This window comes from Thunnus albacares, chromosome 1 (genome assembly GCF_914725855.1).
Source record: "Thunnus albacares chromosome 1, fThuAlb1.1, whole genome shotgun sequence".
Lineage (NCBI taxonomy): Eukaryota > Metazoa > Chordata > Actinopteri > Scombriformes > Scombridae > Thunnus > Thunnus albacares.
Genome location: NC_058106.1, coordinates 37,416,830 through 37,442,904, shown reverse-complemented (window position 1 = coordinate 37,442,904; position 26,075 = coordinate 37,416,830). Strand labels below are relative to the sequence as shown.

At 42.0% G+C, this 26,075-nt stretch overlaps 1 protein-coding gene across 2 annotated transcripts in view; it reads right to left on the bottom strand.

Annotated features, from left to right (window-relative positions):
- LOC122986607 (golgin subfamily B member 1-like) overlaps positions 1-26,075 on the bottom strand; it is a 40,011-nt gene that overhangs the window by 7,641 nt on the left and 6,295 nt on the right. Inside the window, exons 6-21 of one of the 2 annotated variants that reach the window (XM_044357935.1) lie at positions 25,384-25,539; positions 25,024-25,203; positions 24,763-24,885; positions 24,474-24,587; positions 24,024-24,327; positions 22,512-22,627; positions 22,137-22,254; positions 21,916-22,007; positions 21,653-21,803; positions 16,943-17,049; positions 16,276-16,399; positions 14,573-14,706; positions 13,792-13,901; positions 11,918-12,086; positions 11,715-11,819; positions 30-11,510 (exon numbers count right to left, since the gene is read on the bottom strand). In XM_044357935.1, coding sequence (XP_044213870.1) covers positions 30-11,510; positions 11,715-11,819; positions 11,918-12,086; positions 13,792-13,901; positions 14,573-14,706; positions 16,276-16,399; positions 16,943-17,049; positions 21,653-21,803; positions 21,916-22,007; positions 22,137-22,254; positions 22,512-22,627; positions 24,024-24,327; positions 24,474-24,587; positions 24,763-24,885; positions 25,024-25,203; positions 25,384-25,539 — 13,584 coding nt within the window. The remainder of the gene's footprint in view (positions 1-29; positions 11,511-11,714; positions 11,820-11,917; positions 12,087-13,791; positions 13,902-14,572; positions 14,707-16,275; positions 16,400-16,942; positions 17,050-21,652; positions 21,804-21,915; positions 22,008-22,136; positions 22,255-22,511; positions 22,628-24,023; positions 24,328-24,473; positions 24,588-24,762; positions 24,886-25,023; positions 25,204-25,383; positions 25,540-26,075) is intronic. The other variant, XM_044357936.1, reaches the window with a different exon arrangement.

Here is a 26,075-nt window from a genome sequence, read left to right as displayed (position 1 = left end):
CTCAAATCACAGCTGATGACTTGACTTACCAGCCCATGTTTCTCATTCTGGACACTTCCTTTTGACTTTTCCACACTCATGGAAGACACAGTCTCTGGGCTTGACCCTTGCCTGGACTCAACCACTCTTTTGGCCCCAGCCAACTCATCAACCAGCCTGTCACGATCATTTTGGAGGCTGGCCATGGATCTGGAGAACGCCGACAGCTGCCTGCTGTACGAGCCGTTTTCCAGGACGGCCTGCTTCAGTTGCTTTTCCTTTTCTGACAAAGCCTTCGACAGCTCATCCAACAACTTGTTCAACTCCGCTGGAGCGTCTTTACTCTCTAAAGCGTTTAATTTATGAACAAGGATGTCCCTCTCTTTAGCAAACATCGCCAAGTCGGAGGTGGCATCCTGAAGACTGCGCTCAACCTTGTTGAAAGCTGCTTGAGTCTCTCGGAGTTCTTCGTCGTATCTGTTCCGCAGGATCTTGAAGTCTTCGATGAGCTGGTCTCGGTCATTCTGCAGAGCAGCCATGGCTTTGCACAGGGACTCATTTTGAGCTTTTACGTCTTTGTTCAGAGTTTTGGCCTCTGATAACTGTTGCTCCATTTCCAGCAAGTCTTTTGCGAGCTCCGCCACCCGTTGATCAGCCGTCTCTCGCTCGTTCCTCATTAGCTCCACCTCGCGCTCAAAGGTGTCCAGCTCACTGTTGTATTTATCCTCGGCATCGGCCAGTTTTTTGTCCGTTACATTCTCCAGCAGCTGCATTTTTTCCTTGAGCTCATCAGTTAAGATTTTCTGAGACAGAACTTTTTGCTGGAGGTCATTACATTCAGCTGCTTTAGCCGCCACCGCTTGCTGCAGGTCAGCGATCACTTTGCCCTCGTTTGTCGTGGCTCTTTCTTCCAGTTTTGTAACCTGAGCTTGAAGTTTAGAAATCTCTGCTTTTAAAGTATTGCTCGCCTCTTCTTCCTTTTGGAGCTCCAACCGTGACTCCCTGTGCTGCTTTTCAGCTGCAGCCTTTTGGTTTTCAAGGTTTTTGATCACATCCTGCTGCTTCTTGAGCAGCACCTTCGACTGGTTGTCCTTCAGGAATAAAACTTGATTCAAATCCTCTCTGTAACGAACCAGCTGCGCCCTGAGCATGGCGTTCTCTGAATTGAGGTCATCCATCTGATGCAACAATTTCCTAATTTCATGTTTAAGTCCTTTGGTTGCACCACCTTCCCCGTCAGCAGAGCCCTCTTTACCCTTTAGCCCTAACTGACTTTTTGCTTCAAGTATTCTGTATTCTGACATCAATCGCTCCCTTTCGCTCTGTAAAGACACCATTGAGTTCTTGAATGACTCTATCTTAGCTGCCATCTGCTCCTTTTCCTGGACAGACCTGTTAACTTTAATTTGCAGACTTTTGACCTTGGCCTCAAGCCCTCTCATCTCTTTGTCAGCCTTTTCCCTTTGGTAGTGTACAGATGTTAACCTGTCATCATAGACTGCCACCTGGGAGCGATAGTTAGCCTGGAGTTGTTCCAGATATCCTGACATCTGTCCATCTTTACAAGACAGCAAAGAGGAGATCTCAGCATCTTTGCTCTGGAGAAGTGTTCTCAGTTGCAGAGAAATCCCCTCCTGCTTCTCAAAGTCAGCCTGAAGTTTGTCGTTTTGAGACTGTAAAAGGAGCAGCTGAGCGTCTGTGTCTGTATTTATCTTCTCTGTTTGCTGGAGATTAAGCTGCATTTGGGAAATGAAATCTTCTTTGTCAGCGAGCTGTCTGTTGAGTGTATTTTTATCCTGGTCTATTCTTTCAACTTGAGCATCGAGCTCCTTTACCTGCACAGTCATGAGCTCCACACTCTCAGCAAGTTCAGCGTTGCTTGCACTCATTACAAACAGCTGTCTCTGCTGTGCAGCGGCAGCGACAGAATAATCATTCAGTGTCCTTTCAAGTCTTGACTTGGTCACTCGTAGTTCGTTCACCTCTTTTTCTTTCACTCTCATGTCTTCCAGGAATCTTTTGATCACAAAACCTTGTTCGAGGAGCTGGTTATCCTTCTCGTGCAAGGTCTTTTGGTACAAGTCATTCCAAACTTTTGTAGCATCTGCCCCTTGAGGAGTGGAAGACAGAGCCGACAGCTTTGCTTCAGTAGTCTCAAACGCTCTCTTAAGGGTATTGATCTGTAGATCTTGAGAGTCTATCTGCTGCCTCAGTTCATTCACTTTTTGGCTTTCTCTGTCTTTTAACTCACTGAGGTCATCTATCTGTTGCTGCAACATAATTTGATTCTCCATATAAGAGTTTATTTGTTTCTCATCTCTATTTTGCTGTGATTGTGTTTTCTCGATGACCTGATCCTCAGATTTTTTACTTTGCTGTGATATTTCCAGAGCCAGCTGGTCTCTTTCAGACTGAACACTCACGATCTTCTCTGTGGCCTCCTGAAGGAGATTCTTGTTCGTGATCACTTCAGCTTCAACTTGTTTTCTTCTCTCCTCTAAAACAGAGGTCTTCTCCAAACTTTTCTTCAGTTCCTTTTCCAGGTGTTCACAGGATGACTGCGAGGTCTTCAGAGAGCTCTCTAAATCTAAAATCAGTTCTTGGTATTTAATGCAGTTTTGCTGCAGCTGATTGATCTCTTGATGCTTTTCTTTAAGTAGCTCTTGCAGTTCTTTCTTCACATTCTTGGACCCCTCATTGCCTCTCTGAACCGTCTTGAGTTTCTCCTCAAAGACTCTGACTAGTTTGAGCTGTTCTTCCTCTTTTTCTTGACGGACCTGGTTACTCATCTCCTTACTTGCTGCCAGCTGAGAAGACAGCTGAGTGTTTTGGGTTTGGAAAGCATTAACAGACTCGGTCAGTTCATCAATTCTTTCAGAGTTTTTGAGAATCACAGTTTCCAAATACTCATTTTCATTTTTCACTTTGTCTGAAATCTCCTGAACATTTTCAAGCTCCTCCTGAAGAAGAGACTTGTCGTCCTCCAGGATTCTGACCTTCTCATTTAGGCTAATGGTCTCTTGGCTGTGCCTGTTAATGATGTCTTTGAGCTCTTTAATGGCATCGTCTTTCTTTCCCAACTGCAATTCATGATCGTTCTGTATCTTCTCAATCCTTTCAGAGAGATTTTGCCTCTCCTTTTGTAGCAAATTGTTGATTTCCAATTGAGCGCCAAGTTCTGTTTTCTGAGCCTCGATCTGGGCAGTCAGTGAATTATTCAAGCTGAGTGCCTCATCAAGTTTAAGCTGCATATTGTTTGTGTACGAGTTTGATTCCGAGTGCTTCTTTTCTAATGAAGAGCTAGCCTCTTCAAGCTTTTCCAACAGTTGGCCATTTTCAGCCTGTATGTCTGTGAGCTTCTCTCTCAGATCCTCTGATGACTCCTTCAGTTTGCAAATCTCAGCCTCCAATTGTTGATTTTTATTAGTCAGCTCACACGTCTCCACTTTGTGGTTTCCATCAATCTCACTCAGTTCTGCCCTAATTTTCTGATTCTCTTCCTCCAGCTCCTCAATCTTGTGCCGTTTCTCTTTTGCAAATTTGTGCATTTTCTCTTTAATTCTTTCGTTTTCCTCCTCCATCTCTCTAGCCTGCCTCTCCAGATTCTCCATCTCGGTATCGTGTTTGTGTATTTTTCGAAGTGCTTCCTGTCTCTCTCTTTTGGCCCCTTCCAAAAGCTGTCTCATCTTATCCATTTCACTGCTAACGTTTTCATAAGCTTGTAAAAGAGACTCGTACTCTTGTTTCAGCTCAGAGTGCTTCGACTTCCATTTGGTCAGCTCCTCTGTTTGAGAGTCTTTAAGAGATTCTAGCTGGCAGGAGAAGGCTTGCTTCTGCTGGGTGATGTTTTCTATGGTTAGTTTCAAGCTTTCACAGGCTGCGGACAGGCTGCGATTATCATTAAGGACGCGATCAATTTCGTTGCTGAGCTTATCTTTCTCCTCGTTCAAAGACGCCACAAAGCTTTCCAGATCCACATTTTGTTGTTTCAACTTCAAAACGGATGACTTCAGAGAAACATTCTCAGCTTCTTTATCTTCATGGTTGACAGACAGCTTTTCTGCGTCTTCTTTGAGTCTTGCATTTTCCTTCATGAGTTCTTTCCTAGAAACTAAAGCTGCTTGAAGTTTCCTGGTTAAGAGAGTTATTTTGCTCTGGTTGTCCTGATCATTCATTTTGGTGCCATCATCTCGAGATTTCTGAAGCTCCTCAGCCTCTGTTCTCATCTTATTAATGGCTACTTCATGCAGTTTAATTTGTTGCTGTAATTGCTGTTCAAGTGCTGCAATTAGTTCTTCCTTTTCTGAAATTTGAGCCTGAGAAACTAACAAGGCATCATCCTTCTCTTTTAGTTTCACTTCAAAGTCTTCAGCACGTTTATGAGTAAAGTCGACCTCATCTTTGTTAACATGTTCTTGTTTTACGCACATTGCAGATGTCTTTTCACAAAGCTGCTCATTTACTGTCTCAGACTGCTGCAGTTGCTTATTCACCGTGGTCACCTCATCTCTGAGTTCATTGATTAATTTGAGCGCATTTTCTTTTTCTTGCGTTAACGATTCCAAATTCTTTTGTTCTTCAGTACAACGCAGCTGTGCTTTTTCAAGCTCTGTAGTCAGACGGCCTTTCTCTTCACCGAGCTGCTGCTTTGTTTCTGCTAATGTTTTTTGGATGGTTGACACTTGCTCCAAAAGAGCCTTGTTGTCTTCCATCAAAATTTGATACTTTTCTTCATTCGCACAAGTTTGTTCCTCAAGTGCGGACTTGGAGTTGTTGAGCTGGGTCTCCAAAGCCATGTTTTCATTAAATAAAGCTTGCTTCTCCTGGTGGGACGTAAGCTCAGCAGCTTTAACCATTTCCTGATATTTCTGGACTTCTTCGGTCTTCTCTTTTACTTCAGCAAGAGCTTTCTCTAAGTCGCTCTCTGCTACATGCAGTTTTGAGTTCAAAGTTTCTGCTCTTTGCTCCAGGACTATGAAAGCCTCATGTTTACCAACCATCTCAAGAGACATGCCCTCAAATTTGGATTTAACAGTTTCTAGCTCTGTTTGCAAGTTTGATAGAGAATGGCACTGGCTCTCTTTCTCAGCCAGAGACATCTTTAAATCTTGTAGAGTTTTATCTCTTTCCTCAACCAGCTGCCTTAGAGTGTCCAGTTCATCTAGATAAGACAAAGAAGTTTTACGGAGGTCCTCCAGTTCCCTGACCTTCTCATCAAACTTTAACTGGACAGCGTTAAGCTCATTTGTCTGCTGACAGTGTTGTTCCAACAGAGCTTTATAGTCGTCTTTCAGTTCAGCTAGTTCTTGAGTTAATTTCTTTTCATTTTCTTGAGCTTTCTTTATGGACTCTTTTCGTGCCAGCAAAGCAGCCTGGGCCTTTTTCTGTAGCATCGCCTTTTCTAACTTCATCTGTGCAAGCTCGTTCTCTAAATCAACAGCAGTTGCAGTGGAAGATTTGTCCTTTGACTCGTCTTTACATGTCTTGATTTCGTTCTGAAGCTCCTCTAATTTCTGCATCAGGCTGTTTCTGTCTCGCTCGAAGGCATCTTCTTTCTCAGCAGCACTGGTCTGCAGTTGTTCCATCAGGTTGTTTTTCTCACTGAGTGTTTGAATTGTTTCTGACAAACAAACCTCCTTCTCATTTAATGTTGCTTGCAAAATGTGTTTTTCTGATTTCAATTGCTCAATGAGTCTTTCACTTTCTGTTTTGTGTTCAAGAATCTCCCCCTCCTTCTCAAGGATTTTCTTTTCAAGAAGAGAAACATTTTCTTTGTAAGTTTTTTCTGAGGCTTCAGCTTGGTTTGTCATGTCCTGTAATTTAGTCTGTAAAAGTGGAACCTCAGTTTTATAGTTTACACTCTCCTCCTTTTGGTTTTCATATTCTTCAATCTTTTTCAAAAGATCCTTTCTCAGAATGAGAGCAGCTTGAAGCTTCTTCTTCATTACATCTTTTTCTTTAGATACCCTGGCTAGCTCACCTTTCAGATCATCATTTTTCTTTTTCAGCTCGAGCTTCTCTGAATTCTTGATATCGATTTCACTTTGAGAGCATGAAATACGTTCTTCTAGTTGCTGAGAAATCTCTTCGAGTCTCTTCATGGAGGTTTGATGTGCTTGCTCCGTGTCTTCTAATTTTGCTGTCAGAGATGTATTTTCCTCACTAAGTTTCACTCTTTCATTCGAGGCAGACTCCATGACTTGAGCGATGGATGCATCTTTATCCCTTAACTGCTGACTAAGTCCAGCAAGTAACTCCTTCTGTTGACTTATTTGAATGCTTATGCAGCTTATTTGCTCATCTTTTGCTTGCAGTTCACAGTGTAAAGAAGAGTGTTTGACAGCAGCTTCTTTCACTCTCTCTGCTTCAGCACTGAGGCGAGTCTGTAAATGCTCCACCGTCTCTTGAAGAAGAGCGATTTCTTGACCCTTCTCCGAATGACTCCTTTCTCCTTCATTAAGTATATTCTGCGTCTTTTGTAATTGTGCTACAGTCTTATCCAACTCATTTTTCAAAGCATCTACCTCAGACTGATGACGCTCCTCTAATTGTTTTATCATGTGCTGTAAATAGGCTTTTTCTTCATTTAAAGCAGATGATCTCTCAGATGCCATCAGTGGACGGACAGCAGAATCTTTGTCAGTACCATTTTTTCTCGCTACGAGTTCTTCTAACTCATGTTCCACGGCTTTTAGAGCCTGTTGCAAATTATTGTTCTCATTATCCTTTTCCTGGACAGATGCTAATACCTTTTCGAGTTGAATCCTGGATGTCGATGCCTCCAACTCTTTTGCGCTGAGTTGATCAGAACCCTTCCTAATTGCCGTAGAAGCCTCGGCTAGTTTCTCCTGCAAACTGTCCAAGTCTTGTTTCAAAGCATTAACTTTAGCATCTTTAGATTTCATTTCATTTTCAACACTTTTCAACTGTTCTGCAAGTAGATTCTTATCCTGTTTTTCTCTATCCAGAACTAACAGCCACTCTTTCTCAGAGTCCTGCAGAATTTGTTCTACCTTTTGAATGTTGTCTTTTAATTGAGAAAGTTCTTCGTCTTTTGCACTAACCTTTGCTTGAAGGCTCTGCTTCTCGGACACCATTTTCTCCATGTTTTCGTTCATGCTGCTGGACTGCTGCTCCTGCGATGCCGAAAATTGATGATGTCTTCTTTCCAGCTCTTCCTTCTGTGCAAGAAGTTTTCTTATGTCTTCCTGCAAATGTGTGTTTTCCTTACTGACTGCAGTAAGATGCTTCTGCTGCTCCTCCTTTGACAAACTAATCTCCTCATTTAGTCTCTTATTTTGCTCTTCTAGTTTCTGCATTTCTGAAACCAGCTGAGTGGTGTGTTTGGCTTGGGTTGTGTACTGACTGTTAATGGCATGGAGAGCCATTTCTCTCTGCTCCAGGTTTTCTGTCAGTGCATTCATTTGTGCCACAACTTGAAGATGTTGTGACTTCAGTCTTTCTATTTCCACGGTCAGCAGTGATACACTTGCTTGATGAGAAGCAAAAGCTTCATCCTTTTCCTTTGACAGACTGGAGTTCAGGTCTTGTGTTTTATCTAGATTGTGTTGGATTGCTGATAACTCATTTCTCAGTGTTTCTATTGTGGTCGTTGATGTCTGATGTTCACTATTGGTATCATCCAATAACTTCCGAAGGCTGGACACCTCATCGGTCCTTTGGGACAGCTGCTTTCTTACGTCTTGCAAATCCTCTAAGTTAGCTGCATATTTCTCTTGTAGGTTGTTGAAGGCACTTTGTGTTTCTTCTGTTGACTTTTTAAGGTTTCCAGAGTCTGTGGACAGTATCTGAATTTGACTCTGAAGCTGAGACACCAACTCTGTGCTTTCCATGAACTGAGTTTTGAAGAGCAACGCCTCATCTACTCGTCTCTGCATGTCCTGAAGAGACTTGGACTGGTCCAAAAGAGCTGCCTCTTTTTCTTCTAAAACCTTTTTCAGATTTGCTGTTTCAGACATCTGCACTTGGAGGGTGTTGTTGAGCTTTGCGACAGATTCTTCGAGGTGTAAAATCTGTTCTTTCAAGGTCACACACTCTTCCTCTTTGGTTTGTAGATTTGATTTGAGATTTTCAGCGACAGATAAAGAATTACTCTGAATTTCAAGACTTGCCTGTTCTTTTTTCTCCAAAGTATTTTTCAGTAGGGATGACTCTGAAGTAAGGCCCTCAACTTGACCTCTGAGTTTACAGACTTCATCTTCAAGCTTTGAAACCTGTGCTCTCGAACTGACACTGTCATCTGCTTTCTGTTTCAGCTGCTCCTCCTGCTCAGCAATCCTACTGTTGAGTTGCTGGATCAAATTCTCTTGCTGTTTCAGGGAGTCATCTTTTCCTTGCGTAGTCAAATTAAGCCTGTCCTTCTCTGACCATGCCGTTTTGAGTTCGCCGTCCTTCTCACAGACCGCTGTTTTGAGATGTGTGACTTCTTCATGTGCTCTGGACAGCTCTGTCACTGTTTTCTGGAGTTCAGATTTTATCCTTGTATTTTGCTCGTTCAGCGCTTGAATGTTATCTTTAAAATCAATTACCTCTGCTTTCCTCTGGTCCTCGTCCTGCAGCAGCTGACTATTTTCTGCGGTGAGTTTCTGCACAGCAGCCTTTAGGTTGGTTATTTCAACCTCCATCTCTGCGCAGTTCTCATTCATGGCACCAAGCTGACTGCTGAGTGTAATCACAGACTCGTTTCGTTTATTCAGCTCATCTTTGTGGTTTTGAAACTCATTTGTTACTTCTTTAAGGGTCTGTTCTTTTTGCTCTATCTGCCGTTTCACCTCCAAGCACTCTTGCTTGAGTGACTCTACCTCAGCCTGTCTCTGCGATATGAGATCCTTCTGTTGCATGACTTCATTCTGATAAACACTACATTCCTCTGCTTTCTGTTGAAACATTGTGTCTTTCTCCATTAGCCCTGACTTGAGGACAGATCCCTGTTCCTGAAGCATAGATATAGTGTCCTGAAGTTGCAGCAGTTGGTTCTGCTGGGCCTCCAACTGAGAACTCTTTTCTGACGCCGTTTGTTCTTTCTCATTCAAGAACGTGTTGAGTTGACTAACCTGCATATTTAGGCCATTAACTTGCTCCTGTAAATTCTGAAGCTGTTCTTCTCTCTCCCTCAGTGTTTTTGACAGATGAGTACATTCATTTGTTTTCTCAAGCAAACCTGCAGAGTTTGACATTTCGCTTTCCTTGAGGATCTTTTTTAACTCATTTGCAGCTAAAGTAAGCTCCTCCTTTTCCCTCAACAGGCCGTCGATTGTTTTCTGATTATCTACGATTTTTATTTCAAGCCCAGAACTTTTTTCTTGGAGTAAACTCCTCTCAGCGGTTAATTCAGAAACGGATTTAATGTTCTGTGCCAGCTCCTCTTGTAGTCTCTGATTATCTTCTGTTAGAGTGGTAATCTTCACACTAAAACTAGAGTTCTGTTCTAGAGTTGTTTTAAGCTGCCCATCAAGGTCAGATACGACCTGTGTTTGCTGAGCAAGCTCCTTTTCTCTGGATTCACAAGCAGCACGGAGTTGGTGGTTTTCCTCCGCGACTGTTTGGATTTGATTCTTTAAACTAGTCAACTCTGTTTGTCCTTGCTCTGCTTCAGATTCAATCTTTCTGGCGTTTTCCTCCATGACACTGATTTGGTCCCGCAGAGACTTAATAGTCTTGTTTGTATCATTCAGTTCATCTTTGTGTTTTTGACACTGTTGGGTCACATTTTTCAACTTTTCTTCTCGCTCTTCAAGTTGCTGGCAAAGTTGTGAGCGTTCCACATTTTGTGATTCGGCTTCAGCTTGTAGTTTGGTCATTTCATTCTGCACACTGTGGTACTCTTCCTGTTTCTCTTTCAACATTGTATCTTTATCCATTAACCCAGACTTCAGAGTGCATTCCTGTTCCCGAAGCATAGACAACGTTTCTTGAAGTTGCGTTTGCTGGTTTTGTTGCGCCTCTATTTGTGCTTGGAGATCAGTGGCAGTCTGCTCTTTTTCTGCCATGTCATGCTGCAGCTGGTCTACCTTTGACATCAATTTTTGCACTTGTTCTTGCAGTTGCGCCGCCTCGTCCTCCTTCTCCCTGAGTAACTGGTTGAGATTACTACATTCGTTTGTTTTTGCCAGCAGAATCTCGGAGTTTGAGTGTGTGCTTTGCTCAATAACTCTATTTAACTCATTACTCTGAACAGTCAAATTCTCTTTATCTTTCTGCAGACCTTCAATGATTGTGTTGTTTTGTGTGAGTTGTGTTTCCAACGTGGATATTTTAACTTGCAAAGTCTCTTTCTCAACTGTAACGTCTGAAATGGCTTTTACCCTCTCAGACACCTCCAGTTCAAGTCTCTCGTTCTCCGTCGTGAGAGATTGTACTTGCTTCTCCAGATTGCTGTTTATTTCAAGAGAGGATGTAACCTTTTCATTGAGTTGCTTTACATTCTGCTTCTGTTGCTCAAGCTCTTCGGTCAGGCCTTTGAGCTTTTCTTGCAGCTGCTGTTTCTCGGTCTTCATGTTTTTTAAGACGGTCTTGATTTTAGAAAGGTTTTCAGATTTGGTCTGAAGATCTTTGCTCAACTTCTGATTTTCTGATTCCTGGACTTGCAATTTAGTGTTGAATTTCTGCCTTTCATCCTCTGCTTGTTTATCCGTTGCTTTTAGTTGGTTTTCCAGTGACATTATGGTTTCCAGTTTTTCCTGCATCTCTTTTTTGATATTTTCCTCACTCTGTACTTGCTCCTCTAATTGTTTGGACAATGTCTCCACATCATTGTTATATTTTTCCACCTGAGCAAGAAGTTTGTTCTGTTCGTCCTTTAAAGATTTGAGTTCTTTTTCATACGTCTGCTCTTTATCATTAAGCTGTTTCTCATCGTTGGTATTTTTGTCCTTCAGCTGCAAAACGAGTCCTTCTGATTCCTGTAGCTTCTGGGTGGATGAAGTCAGCTGTTCCTTTAGTGAAGTGATGTGTGTTTCACATTCAGAAAGGTGATTACGATGGCTCACAATCTGTTTCTGTATCTCCCCCCGCAGGTCCTGAATAGTTTTCTTGTCCTCTTCGGTCTGATTTATAAGATGTTCCACCTCAGCCACCTTAGACTCTCCTTCCTCTTTGGTCTTGACTAACTCCATCTCGGTATCCTTGAGTTTCCCGACCAGCTCTGTGATCTTGCTGTTCAGGGATTGCTGGTCTGAATTCTGTGAGTCCCTGATAACCATGGCCTCCCGCTCTGCCTTACTCAGTGCGTTTTCTACTTGAACCAGGTGCTCTTCTTTCAGTTTGAGCTCCTTCTTCAGCACTGTGACCTGTTCTGCATACTCCGCCATGTTCCCAGACAGGGATGAGATCTCCTTGTCCTTTTCCAACAGGACGTCTTTAAGACTATCGATTTCCCGCTCGCAGCTTTGAAGGTCATGAATGAGTTGGGCTCGTTCTTCCAAGTGGGCTGTGTTTAGTTTGTCCAGCTCCTCGTTTGTCTGATCAAGGTCAGTTTGTAAAGTTTCTATGGTGACTTCCTGTTTTTGGGTCTGCAAAAGAGATAAAATTAAGCACAGAGTGAGTGCAAATCATTAGTATAAAAATCAAGCCATATAAGATTACCCCATATGCCATTTTGATTACTGAAGTATTAACTGGAGCCCACATATGCAATGAATGCTTAACAATTGCTGACATTAAGTGAAACATTTCTGAAAATACAAAGATTGATGTTTTAATTCATTAAAGCACACCTTCTCCTTCAGCACACTCAGCTTCTGCGTGAGGTCAACCACTTCTGTTTTCAACTCAGAGCGTTGTTTCTCTGAGCTGCTGCATTTCTTGGAAACTTCTTCGAGCTGAAAGGAGGAAAAAAAAAACAACAAATCATAAAACTGTTGAATACTGAACAGTGACAAATCTTGACAAAAAACAAAAGAGGAGTCAAAACTCTTACTGTGTGCTCAGTCTGAAGGAGCTTCTCAGATGTCTCTTTGTACTGAATCTCTTTTTCGCTCAGAGATTCTCGGAGGCTGCTGATGAGCTCCAGTTTCTCTGACGTCTTGGCCAACGTGTTCTCCTTCTCAATGAGGGAGCTTTCCAGGCACTCTTGTGTGTCACTCAGCCTAAAAAAAAAGACCATAGCAGCTAAAAATTTAACACTTCAAAGATACTAATAGTGAAAACCAGGCTGCATGCAACGATGCCAGCGGCCAAAAAAGTGCTATTTGTGTCTTTGGTGCTAGTTTTGTTACAGCAGTAATGAGAACTACAGAAACAACACCGCTATAAAAACTATTTTAGTCTATTGTAAATAATGAACGCACTCTTGTTTTAGACTACATGTTTGTCATTGATAATTTCCTGCTCAACTATGATGCTGAACCTGTGATCCTGGGATAACACGTGTTATATTCTAACATATCAAAACACAAGTGATCTGTGGGTTTTTAATGTTGTCATCAGCTTGTTAAAAGTCAGATATATGGAACAGACTCAAATGAAAATTAAATAAGGTTGAAACAGGAAATCATTGAAAATAAATTAGCCATATACACACATATGGACAACACTGAAATTATGATAATGTGAAATACGTTTAGCATCTTCAAAGTGATGGCTAATGCAATATCTGACAGAAATCAACTTTGCACTCTCTATTTTATTTTGTCACACAATTTTGGACAAAACTCTTGGTCTTAACGTAACCTACGAAGAAAAAGTCAGTGATGTCAAAGAAGAAGCCAAGAAGTAACCTCAGATTTGGCCAGTTGCTGCTGCTAGATGAATGTTTGAATGGTATTTTGAGGACTCGTCGATGCAATGAGCTGTTTTGATCACGACAGGGCAGCAATGAAGATAAACTACTTGCGACTTGTTTGCATCTTTTCTGCTGTATTCATTTGCATCTGACTGTTTGGAAGTTTGGCTTTACAATCATCTGTTAATAAACCATAATGGAGGCATAAACTGAAGAGTGAAGAAGTTTTGTAGGAGAAGAAGAAGCAAAAATTGACTCAGCGGCTGAATAAATTTGCTGAAATTACCCAGAATAACTAATAAAACAAGGCACCATTAAGTTTTTACCATTTGTGTTTTTTAAACACTTAGTAGAATCCATGATGAGAATCTTAATAGAAAAACGGTTAAATAATTACTTTACAATCAGAGAGAACTGTGTCCTATCTATCTATAAATGATCTTTCAAACTGTATACTGTAGAGCAGTGATTCTCAACTGGTGGGTCACAACCCACTTTTGGGTCACGGACCCGTCCTTGGTGGGTCGCGGACACAGCTGGTCATAAATAAATAAATAAATAATATTTAACGCGCATCTGATGTTGGACTTGTCTTTTATTTTGAAAAAAAAAAAAGCAGTCTCGTGCCGTAGCCATGGTAACCATCATTTGATTGACGTTCACTTAAAGTTTGTGTTGATGTTCGGAGACAAGATGGCGGAGCGCAAATATGACCTGGAAGTATTTAAAATGTGGATTTTTGTACATTGAGGATAAAAAGGGACAGAAAGCCCCAGTGTGTGATATGTAGCGTGTCTGACAGCGTCTTGCTCTTCCGACATCTTACCATGTAGCTCGCCGTATTGCAAAGGCCAAGAATCCCCACACAATAACCGGAGAGCTTATTTTACCTGCCGCCATGGACACGGTAAGAGAGGTGCTGGATCAATCAGCGGCGGACAAGCTGAAAACCATACCGCTGTGCCGCTGAATTCTATAAAAGTGGGTCGTGACTTAATGACCGTAGGAACATGTGGGTCCCAGAGTGAGACCGGTTGAGAACCCCTGCTGTAGCAAAACTGACTGCTTACCCTTTGAGCTGTTCATTGAGACTGCTAACCAGTAGCTGATGCTTCTCTGCATCTCTGCTCTGTTGACTTCGGACGTTGGCGAGTTGGCTCTGTAGTTTCTCTGACTCATTCTGCAGTGGCAAAAAAAACCCCAGAAAGATCAATATGCAAAGATTAAATTCTTAAAAGTACACGGATAAAGAAATTCTCACTGCACACAGACGGGGATGACAGCAGACCCGCTGGAGAACAGCATTAATGGAAGATTAGTTGTTATTGTTCTTATTATTATTATTGTCAGTATCAGAAACATGTCTTATTATCACATATTTGTTTTCCCCATTCATGTGATAAAAGTGAACTTTGATTTCAGCTCCAAAGTTCAGCAGTGAAGTTTAATTCACCAACCCAGTGAGTCTGCCACAGAACATCGCACTTGCTTAAAAAAGATTATTTAAAAAAGCATCAAGTGTCCAAGATTAAACAAACACGCCACACCATTAGCCGTCACCGCCAGAGGTGCTCTCTAGCGCACACATACATGAGAGACCCAACACACCTGAGAGACCCAATATGGCTGCTCATCTTCATCTACATCAAACGTCACCTGTGTTAGAAGGGTTTGTTACAAAATCCTAGTCCTCAGGGAGGGGGAATCATGCAAATCACTCAGCGTTTACTCATCAGTTCTTTACAGTGTTAGCATAAGATCATATTTAACGGGACAAATACTGGTTTGACTTAACCCAGGGGCTATGGGATAGTGTGTGAGGTTGGGTGGGGTTGTGTAGGATGAGGTTACCTGTAGCGACTCGATGCGGGCCTGCAGCTGCAGCCGATCCTCTAGATCTTGACAGCGCTCCTCCAGGCTCAGGATCTGCTCCTGCAGGTGGTTCCTTTCCAGCTCCAGCTCCTCCACGACAGACCGCAAACCATCTGGAATCATCGGGAAGGAGAACAGGTGTTGGGGACATCGTCTGACATAAATATATAAAAGCCTGTCACAGATAAAGACAGTGAGGAGGGGTAATTTCATCTATACTCTAATAGTTCACATGATAAATTCAACATAAGGGACATTTCCATAGCATTCATTTACACTAATGCACAAATAATTTAATCAGTGGAACAACAGAGTTATGTCATACTCTTCTTTTACAGATGTTTCAGATAAAGGCCTGCAGCGGCTTAAAGGGAACAGTGATTTGTGAATTTACAATATTTCTTTGTTGTAGGGCTGTCACGTTTTATTCAAAAGCATGGGAAGAAACGTCATATTCGATCTGTAATGACGTGTCCAAATAATAAATCCAAGGTGTATAAGCGCAACAGGCTGTGTTTTTACTCCAGCAGGGAGTGTTCATAAAATGGAATATCACTCTGATCTATTGCATGCAATGCTGCCCTATCGATAAACTAGAGTGCTGTTGTTTTATTTTGGTAACACAAAATGGTTTAAGTAGCGTCATGATCAGCGAATAATCAGGAAACTGAACCATGTGTAGAAGTATTGTAGAGTCAACGCCATAGATGGAAAAATTGTGGATAAATGTGATCAAAAAAATCGTGACAAGAAATCTCAAGACACCTGTTAGCTCGAGCTTGAGAGTTTGATTATGATAAAAAGTGACAGCCCTGCTGTGTATCTAACTAGAGAATGAGCTACTAATTAGCAGAAGAATTATACAAAGTGTGAAATGCAGTTTATCTGCAAGGGACCAAAAATCACATCAGTCAGTTTTCCAATTAAAACTCCTCAATTCTAATTTCCTTTTTTTTTTTTGTATTTTTAGTTTTTATTTATTTTCTGTTTTTTTTTTTAAGAATTGCTGATGTATTTTTGTTATATTTGTTTGTTTTTTTTGACAAGCAGCACCTTATAATAACACAAGACAGGATGAGAGGAAATAAAGAAAAAGAAGCAGAACATGCAAACAATAAAAAAAACACAAAAAACTTACCACAGATGGAGAGTATCTTGCCACCTACATTTATATAATCTCACAAAAGTTCAGTGCATTCAGTGGACCAATCCCATCAAACACTAGCCAGCTCAACCAGCATGCACGTGTCCAAAGAAAAAACTGGAAACTGATGAAAATGCAAACCAACGTATGAATGTTTTACTCCATGGGATTAGATCAATTGTCCCAGAGTTGTTTTTAATAAATTGAGGATGAGTTTATATTCAGCTTGCTACATTGTGTGACCCACATAAAGAAATGAAGGCAAGCTGAACCAAGCTAATCCCTTTAACATATAAAACCCAATTGAACCAATATAGATATAGCCCACATCTTACATTCACAATATCGGCAGGTTAGATGGAAAAATAAAAGACAAAAACCAACAAACAGCCACAATCCAAAACTCAATGAAATAAGTTTGGAGTGTTATGGTGAAAACCGCAAAATATCAACCCAAAAGACAACAACTTAAGTTTCCCGAAGAAATGTGCAGATGACCGTGTGCATGCCGGTGTAAACTGTCTAGCGGGTCTCACACCTGTGTCGGGAGTACTGTACTCGGGCCACCAACCTCCCATGTTCTCTCCCTCCATCGGGGTCGTGCTCTCTGAGGTGCTGCGGGGGTCCTGGAATGAGGCCTGCCCATCGAACTCAAAGTCCTCCTACGAGTCAGATACATTTAATATGAAGCAGGGCAGTGCCAGGTTATAAAGAACACGTTTATTTAAAGGAATAATTCAACAGTTTGTCATGTAACTGAACTTGTGGTTGACTTTGTACTAACGTTCTTTGAGAAATTTATAATGTAGTAACACAGTCGAGTTGTGATATGTAGCACAAGCTAGTAAAGCTTCCATTTCGACACAAGCTACAGTAACTGGAACGACAGAACGTCACTCAGTGCAGCAGTGTGGCTCACTGATGTGTTTTTAATAGTTTCAGGACAACAACAGATGTCTACGGCACAGAGGAAGAAGATAAATCAGGCTTTGGATGCACACACAATACTTGTAAGTAGGATGAGTTCATTGTTGGTTTGACTCCAAACAACAATACTTTAAGTCGTGGAGTTTTGCACACATTTGGAGATGCTGTTCCTTGCCATTTGAAACATCGCAGCACATATAAAACATTTAACAAATGTGTGACGTATGCTGGTGTAACCCCCTGGCAAAAACCACATCAATATCAACCCGTTCACCTACCTGCAGGCTTCGTTGGGCCGGAGCCGTCAGCTTCTTGGGCCTTTGTTGGCCGAGCCCCCGAGATTGAGCCAGCTCCTCCTCCAACTCCTGCTGCCGAGTGGCCAGTGCTGGATCGGAGCAGCCAGGAAAGAACCAGTCATCCTCAATCAGTTTTGTGCCACAGGGAAAGGGGAAGGTTGGGTTGGATTGAGATGTATTTATGGGTGGGAGGAGGGTATAAAATAAGGGGTTGGACAGAATGGAATGATGGCAGAGTGGAAGAAAGACATTTTTTTTTTTTTTTTTGGAAGACAGAATGACAGCGATGGAAGAGTAGATAAGCGCGATGGCACAGATGGTGTTTGGTGGTTTTTTGGTGAAGAGGGCAGATGAGACACTTTCAACACCACAAATAAACTTTTGTAACATAGAAAAAAACAATTTTCATCCAACAGTGGAGGCAGCGAGAGAGAGAGAGAGAGAGAGAGAGAAAAGTATGGAGACAGAGACTGAGTGAAACAAGGATGGAGAAAGAAGAGAGAGTTACTCCAGATATGTATCCACTTTTTGTGTTTGCATAAGGTAGGCCTACGTGGACCTGAGAAACACTTTTTCAAAAGCAACATTCTGGTCAGAGCCATGCACACCTAATTTGCATTGCAAAGGAAAAAAAACAGGCTGCATTCAAACATGTGGGAGACGGGGGGGGGAGTAAAAGTGGCTGTGGGAGGAAGGAGTGGAGCCATTTTCATGAGTCACACTTGAAGCCAATGTTTCATCGCTGTGTCCTCACTAAGGAGACCAGACGGTTATTTAGAGAAACACCAGACAGGTACAGATGTGAGGGGGGTAGGGGAGGGGTGGGGGGGGGGGGGATTCTTTCAGTGCTTTTAATTTTATTTGGACTTTAATTTAGCAGGACAGGATGCAAGCAGGGTAATGCCAAATTGATTAGGCTGAACAAAAAACATGTTCCCATCTGTTTTGTGATAACAGGCTGATGTGTAGGGGAGGGAGAGGGATGGGGGGGATGGGTGGGGTGGGGGGGTAGCTCAAAGCAAAGGGAGGTGCAGAAAAACAACAAGAGATCAGTGGGTTAAGCAGGGGTTAGTGTGGATTTAGTGTAGAAGCAGGCATAAGCAGAGATGGGCTCTATGCATATAATATGTTATAATAAAAGCAGCAATACAGAAGCAGAAGCTGATGTTGGTGACGTTGCAGTCAGCACGCCCTCGGATAACGTTTAAAGGCAACGAACAAGCTCGACTCAATGAAACACCTGCATGCTGTTGTCGCCATAAAAGCCACATCAGAGCAACTTGTGTATCAGACGAGCAATAAACCGGTAATTACAGTATTTCCAGCAGCACTTGTAGTCAACACCGACAACATAAGCAAGTGTTCACATAGTTCCTCCACCTGAGTTAAATCACCCCAAAAAAAATGATACTTAGGAATGATTGGATTGAAAGCAAAAGGCAAAAAAAAAAGAACCACCTCTACTTAGTAGACGTGATGTTTCTAGAAAGGTTTCTGTCAGCATCAGAGGCAGCAAAGTGAGACACACCGCTCGATAAAAAGTCTGGCACCAAATTAACTGCGGTAGTCTTTCATCGAATTACCGTGAAGGCTTTGAGTCTCATTATTCACGCTGGGATCATTAATTGCTCCTCCACCTCAGTGATTCAGTTTAACAGTCAGTGGCACAGAGATAAAAATCAACAATCACAATTCATGTAAAAGGGACCGTTAGCAGATTTATTTTAAGCAGGACTTTAGTTTTTAATGGAACAGCTGGATGTCCAGAGGGATGATTATAATTTGTTCAGGTAATAAAAGATTTGATTGTGTTGTACTTGTCATGTCTATTTCCTATCAGCAAACTCTCCTAAAATATTCCAAATACCATACGTTTAATTTGCTTGTATATCCTGAAGTTAAAGTCAGTCACAGATCATTATAAGAGCAGTCTCGTCTAATGAATAAGATCACTTCTTGTGAATGATATTAAATTAGAGCTGCAATGATTGGTCAATTAATTGATTAGTCTGTCGAGGGAAAATTATCCAACAACTATTTTGATAATAAAATGATTGTTTTAGTCATCTTTTTAAGGAAAAATGCCAACAATTTGCTGGTTGCAGCTTGTCAAATGTGTCATACATGATTCTAAACTGAATATCTTTGGATTGTGAACTGCTGATCAGACAAAACAAGACATTCAAAGAAATGATAATGGGAATAATCGTTAGTTGCAGCCCTATATTCAATACACCGACCTTCTGAACTATTTCAGTGGTGCATGTATGTAGCATCTTAGTCCTCTTCCCAGGGTTAGTGCAAATACAACTGTCCCACCACAGAAGAAAAAGGATGTTGTTTGATTATATTTGATGTATTATTCCAAAATGTTTTAGTGTGGCCACACCAGAAATCACAGAACGGTAAGAAGAAACTGTAGGACAGAAAAACAGGAAGGGGTGAAGGAATGGAAAAGAACGATACTGGGAAAAGGGGAGGAGGAGGGGGGGGGGGAGAGGAAGGAGAAACAAAATGGCAGACTCAAATGTGCAGCCCGCCACTGTACTGCCTGTGGCTCACCCCAGAAAAGGCAAACTTTAGGGAAACTACAGGCAGTACAGTGAGCGAGAGATGCACAGGGAGGTGTGGAGGAGCCTGCATGCACAAAACTGATGGGAAACTGTTCTGTGTGGCTGCTCCCATCCCTGGAGCAGGGGCTGGAGAGGGAGAGTGGGGGTGTGTGTGGGGGGGGGCGGAGGTCCATGAGATGGGAGGCAGCGCAGGGTCAAACAAATGCTCCCCATTAACGACGGTGAGGACAGGGAGGGGGGGAAAAAAATAAAGAAAAAGAAAGTAATGTTCAGTCAGACAACAGAGGACACGTGGTAAAAACAGTAAAACACAAACTATAAATCGCTCTTACAAAACATGGTGGTGCAATGTTGGGACAAAATAAAAGGTGTTATGATATGAGCTGAGTTATATATAAGTGTTTCTAGCATTTTGTCTGCCTTGTTTATGTCAGTGAGAGTAGAGTAAATATAATAAACACCTCTCAGTGTAACATAATACACTTTCAACAGCTCCACCAGGGCTGTCGCGGTGAAGGAATTTCCCCTGCAGTGATTCAGGACGGCTCAACAGCGCGTTATGTCGTCTATGTGGCATAAGCGCCTGTTTTTGTTGTTGTTGTGAAAATCAAAGTATATTAGTCTGATATGTGTGGAGCAGCAGTGTCTGACAAACACAGAAAACAGCCAAGTCCCCTTAAACCTGGACGCCACTTTAGACTGTATGACTGGTGGAAAACGACTTTACCTCGCAGGTTAAATGGCAGCCTGCTCAGCCAATCAGTGACCCGGGAGAGTTTAAACATACCGAGACAACATATTCATACAGACGTGTTTTTAACTACCGAGCGTCAGCACCGACCCTCGGTCAGCTCACCCCGAGCCCGGCTCTGTTATGAGGGCTGGGCGCCTGGCCAGTGCACAACACGCTGCGTGCAGGATCCTACGGAGCTGCTACACTGGAGCACGGGAGCCGCCGGATATTCAATATACAAGCATTGAAGTGTAAAACAAGGGTGAACATAACGTAGCCTCCAAAATGACCAAAGAAAAACTGGATTTCATAAGACTCATGAAGGTATGATTTACTGCAGGGCTGTTACATTAGTTTAAGCTAGATGCACCTGCTAAAATGCCAACTGGGTATATTTAAGATGAACCGTGTTCTGCTTCTGTTTGGGACGGTTTCTGTCTGTCCACTCGTACTGTTCGGTAGTGTGGAACTGCACTGAAATCAACGGGGTGACTAACAGTCACGGGCACTGCACACCAATCCTAAACAGCCAAACATCCTGGAAAATGTATAAGAAAAATTCCACTTGACTCACTTCTTCCAGAAGTGTCTGACCACTGGGATATGTTGTGGTAGCTTAGTGCTCCTTTATCAGTGTTGTACAGAAACAGAAATGATTGTACAGCATGTAATTTTTAAACTGTCCATGAGGATCCATGAGCTTGTATTTAAACTGACAAAATGATAACACAAAGTTATAGCTAACAGGGTTCCCCTGCATGGTGACTACCTGTGTCATTTTGTGTGTCCATAATAGTGGATGTGCAGAAGTGTTGTCATTTCTTTATTGCATGCAGCTGTAATGTTGAATTCTTAATAATTATTTATATTAACGCAGGTAATTGTCTACATGTATTTTACAGAAGGAAGGACTGCAACTTCCACATGAACTTAAAGAGTAACTAATTCATAATAATAAATAGATATATTCTAAATTATTGAGATGTATCCCTCTTAGCTAATTTGTTGATGACTGATGCACAAAACAACAAAGAAGTACCCACACTCTGCTATCTCGTTCCCCGTTCCTCTTTAACTCTAAATGGACATGATGTTTCGACCACTAATGGTCTTCCTCGAAGATCTCTGGCCCTTCCTGCGTTCTGCACTCGCTGTGCATTCTTAGTTTAGTGTGTGGGGTTTTCTAAGCAGATTAGGTGTGCATTAGGCAAGTTTGTGCACGTTTAATAAATACTAACATCCTTGTGTTTTTTTTTTCCTCTAAACAATATAAGCGACTTCTGACCCTGATAGTAACTCCTCTTCTACGTTGCGGTGTTACCCAAATGTTGATTTCATTCAGTCAGTTTACATGGTGTTTGTGTCATCCTCTAGCAAAGGCCTTACCCTCTCTTTCCTCCTCCATGTGGCTGATGCGGAGGACCATGGCGGCCTTCTCCTCCCTGGCCCGGTCCCTGGCGCTGACCGCCTCAGCGACCATCTCCTGCCACTCCAGGACCTGGCTCTGAGTGTCATCAGCGCTGCCTGACTCACTCGCCTGTGGCCAGAAGGAGCAGGGAGAGACGGGAGACAATGAGCAGGTTTACAACATAGCGTCTCATTAACTGTGCACCAAAAGAAGGAGACTATAAAAAACCTGGATCCCTAACCTGAGAGGCGGCCCTCTTGGTGAACTGCTCCAGGTCTGCTTGTAGTGTCCTCTGTTGCTCCTCATACACCACCAGCTTGGCCTCCAGCATGTCTAGCAGTGAAAAACAGAGATAAACAGAGATATATTCAGTGCGTGAGTAAAATGTATGAAGAAAATATGGTCTGCTGGTGTTTCAGCTACACAAAAGTAGCAGCCACGTATGTTTAATTATTTTGGTACCGTTCTTTGCTTTGAGTTCCTCATATTGCTCCACTTTCCAGAGGTTTTCTTCTCGCTCCTCCTCCAGTGCTGTGATACGACTCCGCAGGGCAGTCAGGTCTGGGGGGGCAACTCCAGCCTTAAGAAGACAAAAGAAGGTAAACATCTCATTTTTACCAAGAGTTCCTTCTTGCCTTTAGATATGTTTTAATCTCTATAGTTTGTATTTGTTTAAAAAATAGGTTAAAATGATTGATGCCATATTAATATTTGACAGGGGATAACAAATCAATACATGTTTTTCCAATCTTGTATGTAAATTTCCCACTTGGGTGAATTACAAATTAGGAAAAAATAACGGCGCATCAATAAAAAATTACATAATAAACATCTGACCTGGCTTTTCTTCAACTCGTCCTCCAACTGTCTGATTCGTGATTTAGACCAGGCTTTCATCTTCAGGAACTTGGCTTCTGATCTGCTGGCTTCTTCTGTTTTTTGCTTTGCTTGGGCTGCAAACGAAGAGAGAAAAGTCTGATGAAACGGTGATATTCAACAAACAAAAAGACACGTTAACGTTCAAATGTACGCAGATGATACGCTTGTCTATGTGCATGGCGAAGCTGCATCGAAGCTGTCCGCTGTTATGGTACAAGTTACCATGTGGTTAATTCAATCTGCCTTCAGCTCAACAATACAAAATCAGTCAGCTTGTTCTTCACAAAAAAGACCAAAATCAACACCTCATCCAGATATAATAGTCTCTGGAAAAAACTACAGATTGTGTCTGAGTTTAAATACCTTGGCATCACCGTTGACTCTAATCTGTCTTTCACGTCTCATGTAAAAAGACTTGCAAGGAATGTTAGACTCAATCTAACCACTTTCAAATTCACAAGGAGCTGCATGACCACTTCTGCAGCTAAAATATTCATGAGCACAATGATCCTCCCACACATCATGTACTGTCTGTCGGGAACTCATCAGTAAGACTACACTACAGCCTGTACAAACAATAAAAACCCTCGACAAGAAGCCACAAGGATACCGTCATTGCAATAATTTCAAAAAGCACAACCTATTAAGCTGGGAAAACATGGTGGCTCCTCCACCACTCTGTACTTACATCACATTAAAAACAAGCCAAACTACTGGAGCAACAACTAGAGGAGATGGTCTTATTCCAAGAAAAAGTAGTTTAGGCCGATCTGCTTTTCCTGTCAGAGCCTCTCAGGATTGGAACAACTTACCGCAACACATAAGAAACTCTGCCAACTACCATTCATTCACCACAACGTTAATTAGAAATCACACCTGTCAACACTAGAGCAGTGAGGTGTTTTTATGTTGTTTGTTGTCTTACTTGTCATTATTATGCTTAGTGTAGAGCTGCTCTTGTTAATCATAGGCTTTGTACGTAATCTCCACACTTCATCAGTCCTGACATTGTGTTGTGCCGTCATCCTATTTGTTGATTTGTTGATTGTTGTTATGCTATTGTTGATCTTATGTGTCTCAAGAGCTGTCTCTCTTGTCTCCATGTAGTGCAGGCTCTGTTTGTATCTGTATATGCTTTTATTGTTGATTGTATTTTCAATATTTTTATTCATAACATTTGTGCTTCCAACTTTTTGCCTGCCCAGGGACTACACATGAAAATGAGCCTTTCTGGCCGAATCTGGTATATTTTGTGAAGTGTTATTAATATGCACTATCCCTGACAAATAAAGTAATGAAATAAAAAAAATAAAAAACTAAAACATCCAGAATCACTATGACAATCACTATAAATAGTAATCATTTTTAACTTTTCTGGCTGGCTCATTAAAAACAATCAATGCAATCATAGTTCTTCCATTTTAAGAGCAAAATAACGCAAAGGAAAACTAATGTAAGAGAACAACCTACCTTCCAGCTCAGCTATCCTTTGGATAGAGGCTGAATCAGCGGGTGTGGTTCCACTTCCTGAAGCCTCCTGACTGACAGGCGGAGCTGCGACTGAGGTCCTCCTCAGCTCCTCCAGCTGCCCCAGGAGATCCTGCTGGGTTTGGGCCATCTGTGCCTGATGCTGCTCAGTGATTCGACGCACCTCCGCCTGCTGTTTCTCCATCAGGTCACGAAGTTGCGCTCGCATCACGTGCTTCTCTGCCTCCATCTTGGATTCCAGGCTCTCTCGCTCAACTTGTAGCCGACGCAGACGCTCTGTTAGCTCCTGCAGGGGAGGATGGAGAAAGTGTTATAGATAGGTTTAAAAGCGGCTAAATACTGTAAGTAGGCATCATTAAAAGCACATCATAACAAACAGCTGGAAAGAAACATTTAAGGTGCAGAGAGAAGTAAACAGATATCTTTCCTGACCTTTATCTGCTTGTCCCTGCCGTCAACCTCGCCCTGGAGAACATCGATGACCTGGGTTTTACCCAACAGCACCTCCTCCTTCTCATGAAGCTTCTGTTTTAGAGCCTTCAAAAGCTGAGGAGGAAAAAAGAAAAAGATGTGTTTACCGTTAGAGAAGCAATGCAGTAACAGTCACACACACACTTTTACAACAACAACAACATGACAAAGAGGAGACAGAGGGTTCTGTTAAACAACAGCAGTTGAGTGTTTCCACACCATTTTATTTAGAGATGAGTGTTGTCATTACCTGCTCTAAATCAGCGCTGGCATCAGACTTCGCTGCTAGCTTGAAGAGCTCCTGTTCGTGCATCTGGTTGATTTCCATCAGCTGGTTATCTTTCTGGAGAATGATGTCTTTGAATGTTTGGATCTAAAAAAAAAAAAACACAGGATGCATCATTATGTAAAAGAGCTACTCTGTGTTTTGAAAATGTTCTCAGGAGAAATACAGCAGTATAACATCATTGCTCCACTGATAGATGCCAGTGTAACAACAACAACAACCTACGTTTTGCTTGTACATGCTCTCTTTCTGACTGTACTGCTCCTTCTCTGTGTCCAGCAGCTCCTTCAGGCTGTCTGTCTGCTCCTGGAGTAAACTGTAGCGCTCGTCTGCTTCTCCCACCTTCCTGGTCAGGCTCTGCACCAGCAGCTGGAGCTCCTGCATCGCTCGGCTGTCCTCTGTCACCTGAGGAGATATGACAGCACTGAGCATCAAAGACTGGATTCAAGGTGTCTCAGAGAGAGGGAGGTATGCAAAAAACATATTATTGCCTCTTGAGTTGAATGTCTGAATGCCTGGGAATACTGTCATCTACTTTTCTTATTTCTTCAGTCTATCTCTAAAGATGTGATTGACTCGTATGACCTGTTGTTGAGGTGCAGGTGTGACGGGCTGATCTCCTGCCAGCGCTGTCTGCAGGTGGACGATGTAGGCCTCCTTTTCTCCGAGCTTCTTGTCCTTCTCTATGAGCATGACGTCCATCTCCTCACCTCGCAGCCGCTGTGCCTCCACCTCCTTCCTCTAAAAAAGGAAAACAAGGGGATGCTTTTAGTTTAAGAAATGAGCAAATGTCTTTTAAACCTTTGAAAATACGAGCTGGTCACCTGAGGCGGTTACTTACTCAAACAGAGAGAATGTTTAAACTTGTTATCTGTGCATTTTCTAACGATGAGAACAAACAGAGGGAGGCGTCGCTGCAGTTTAAAAGGTTCAACGCTGCTGTTAATGCAGCGAGATTAATAAAGTTCTGTGTGCTTTCAAATGACACTGTGTTGACTTGAAGGCAGTTTAAGTGCTGCACACTGAACAGACCATCAGAGCAATGTTTGTTTTAAACACCATTCCCAGAGACGGAGACGAACTATTCACCACATCACAATCATACTCATGATGTTGACTTACATGTTTCAGAGCTTCGTTTAAACATCTGAACATTTAAAGCAAGTTTTAATTCATGCAGTTGGATTTTTTATTAGAGTAAACGGCTGTTTTCTATCAATTTAAATTAACAAATTTATTTTATTACCAAAGATTAATGAGTAATCATAATAAAGCAG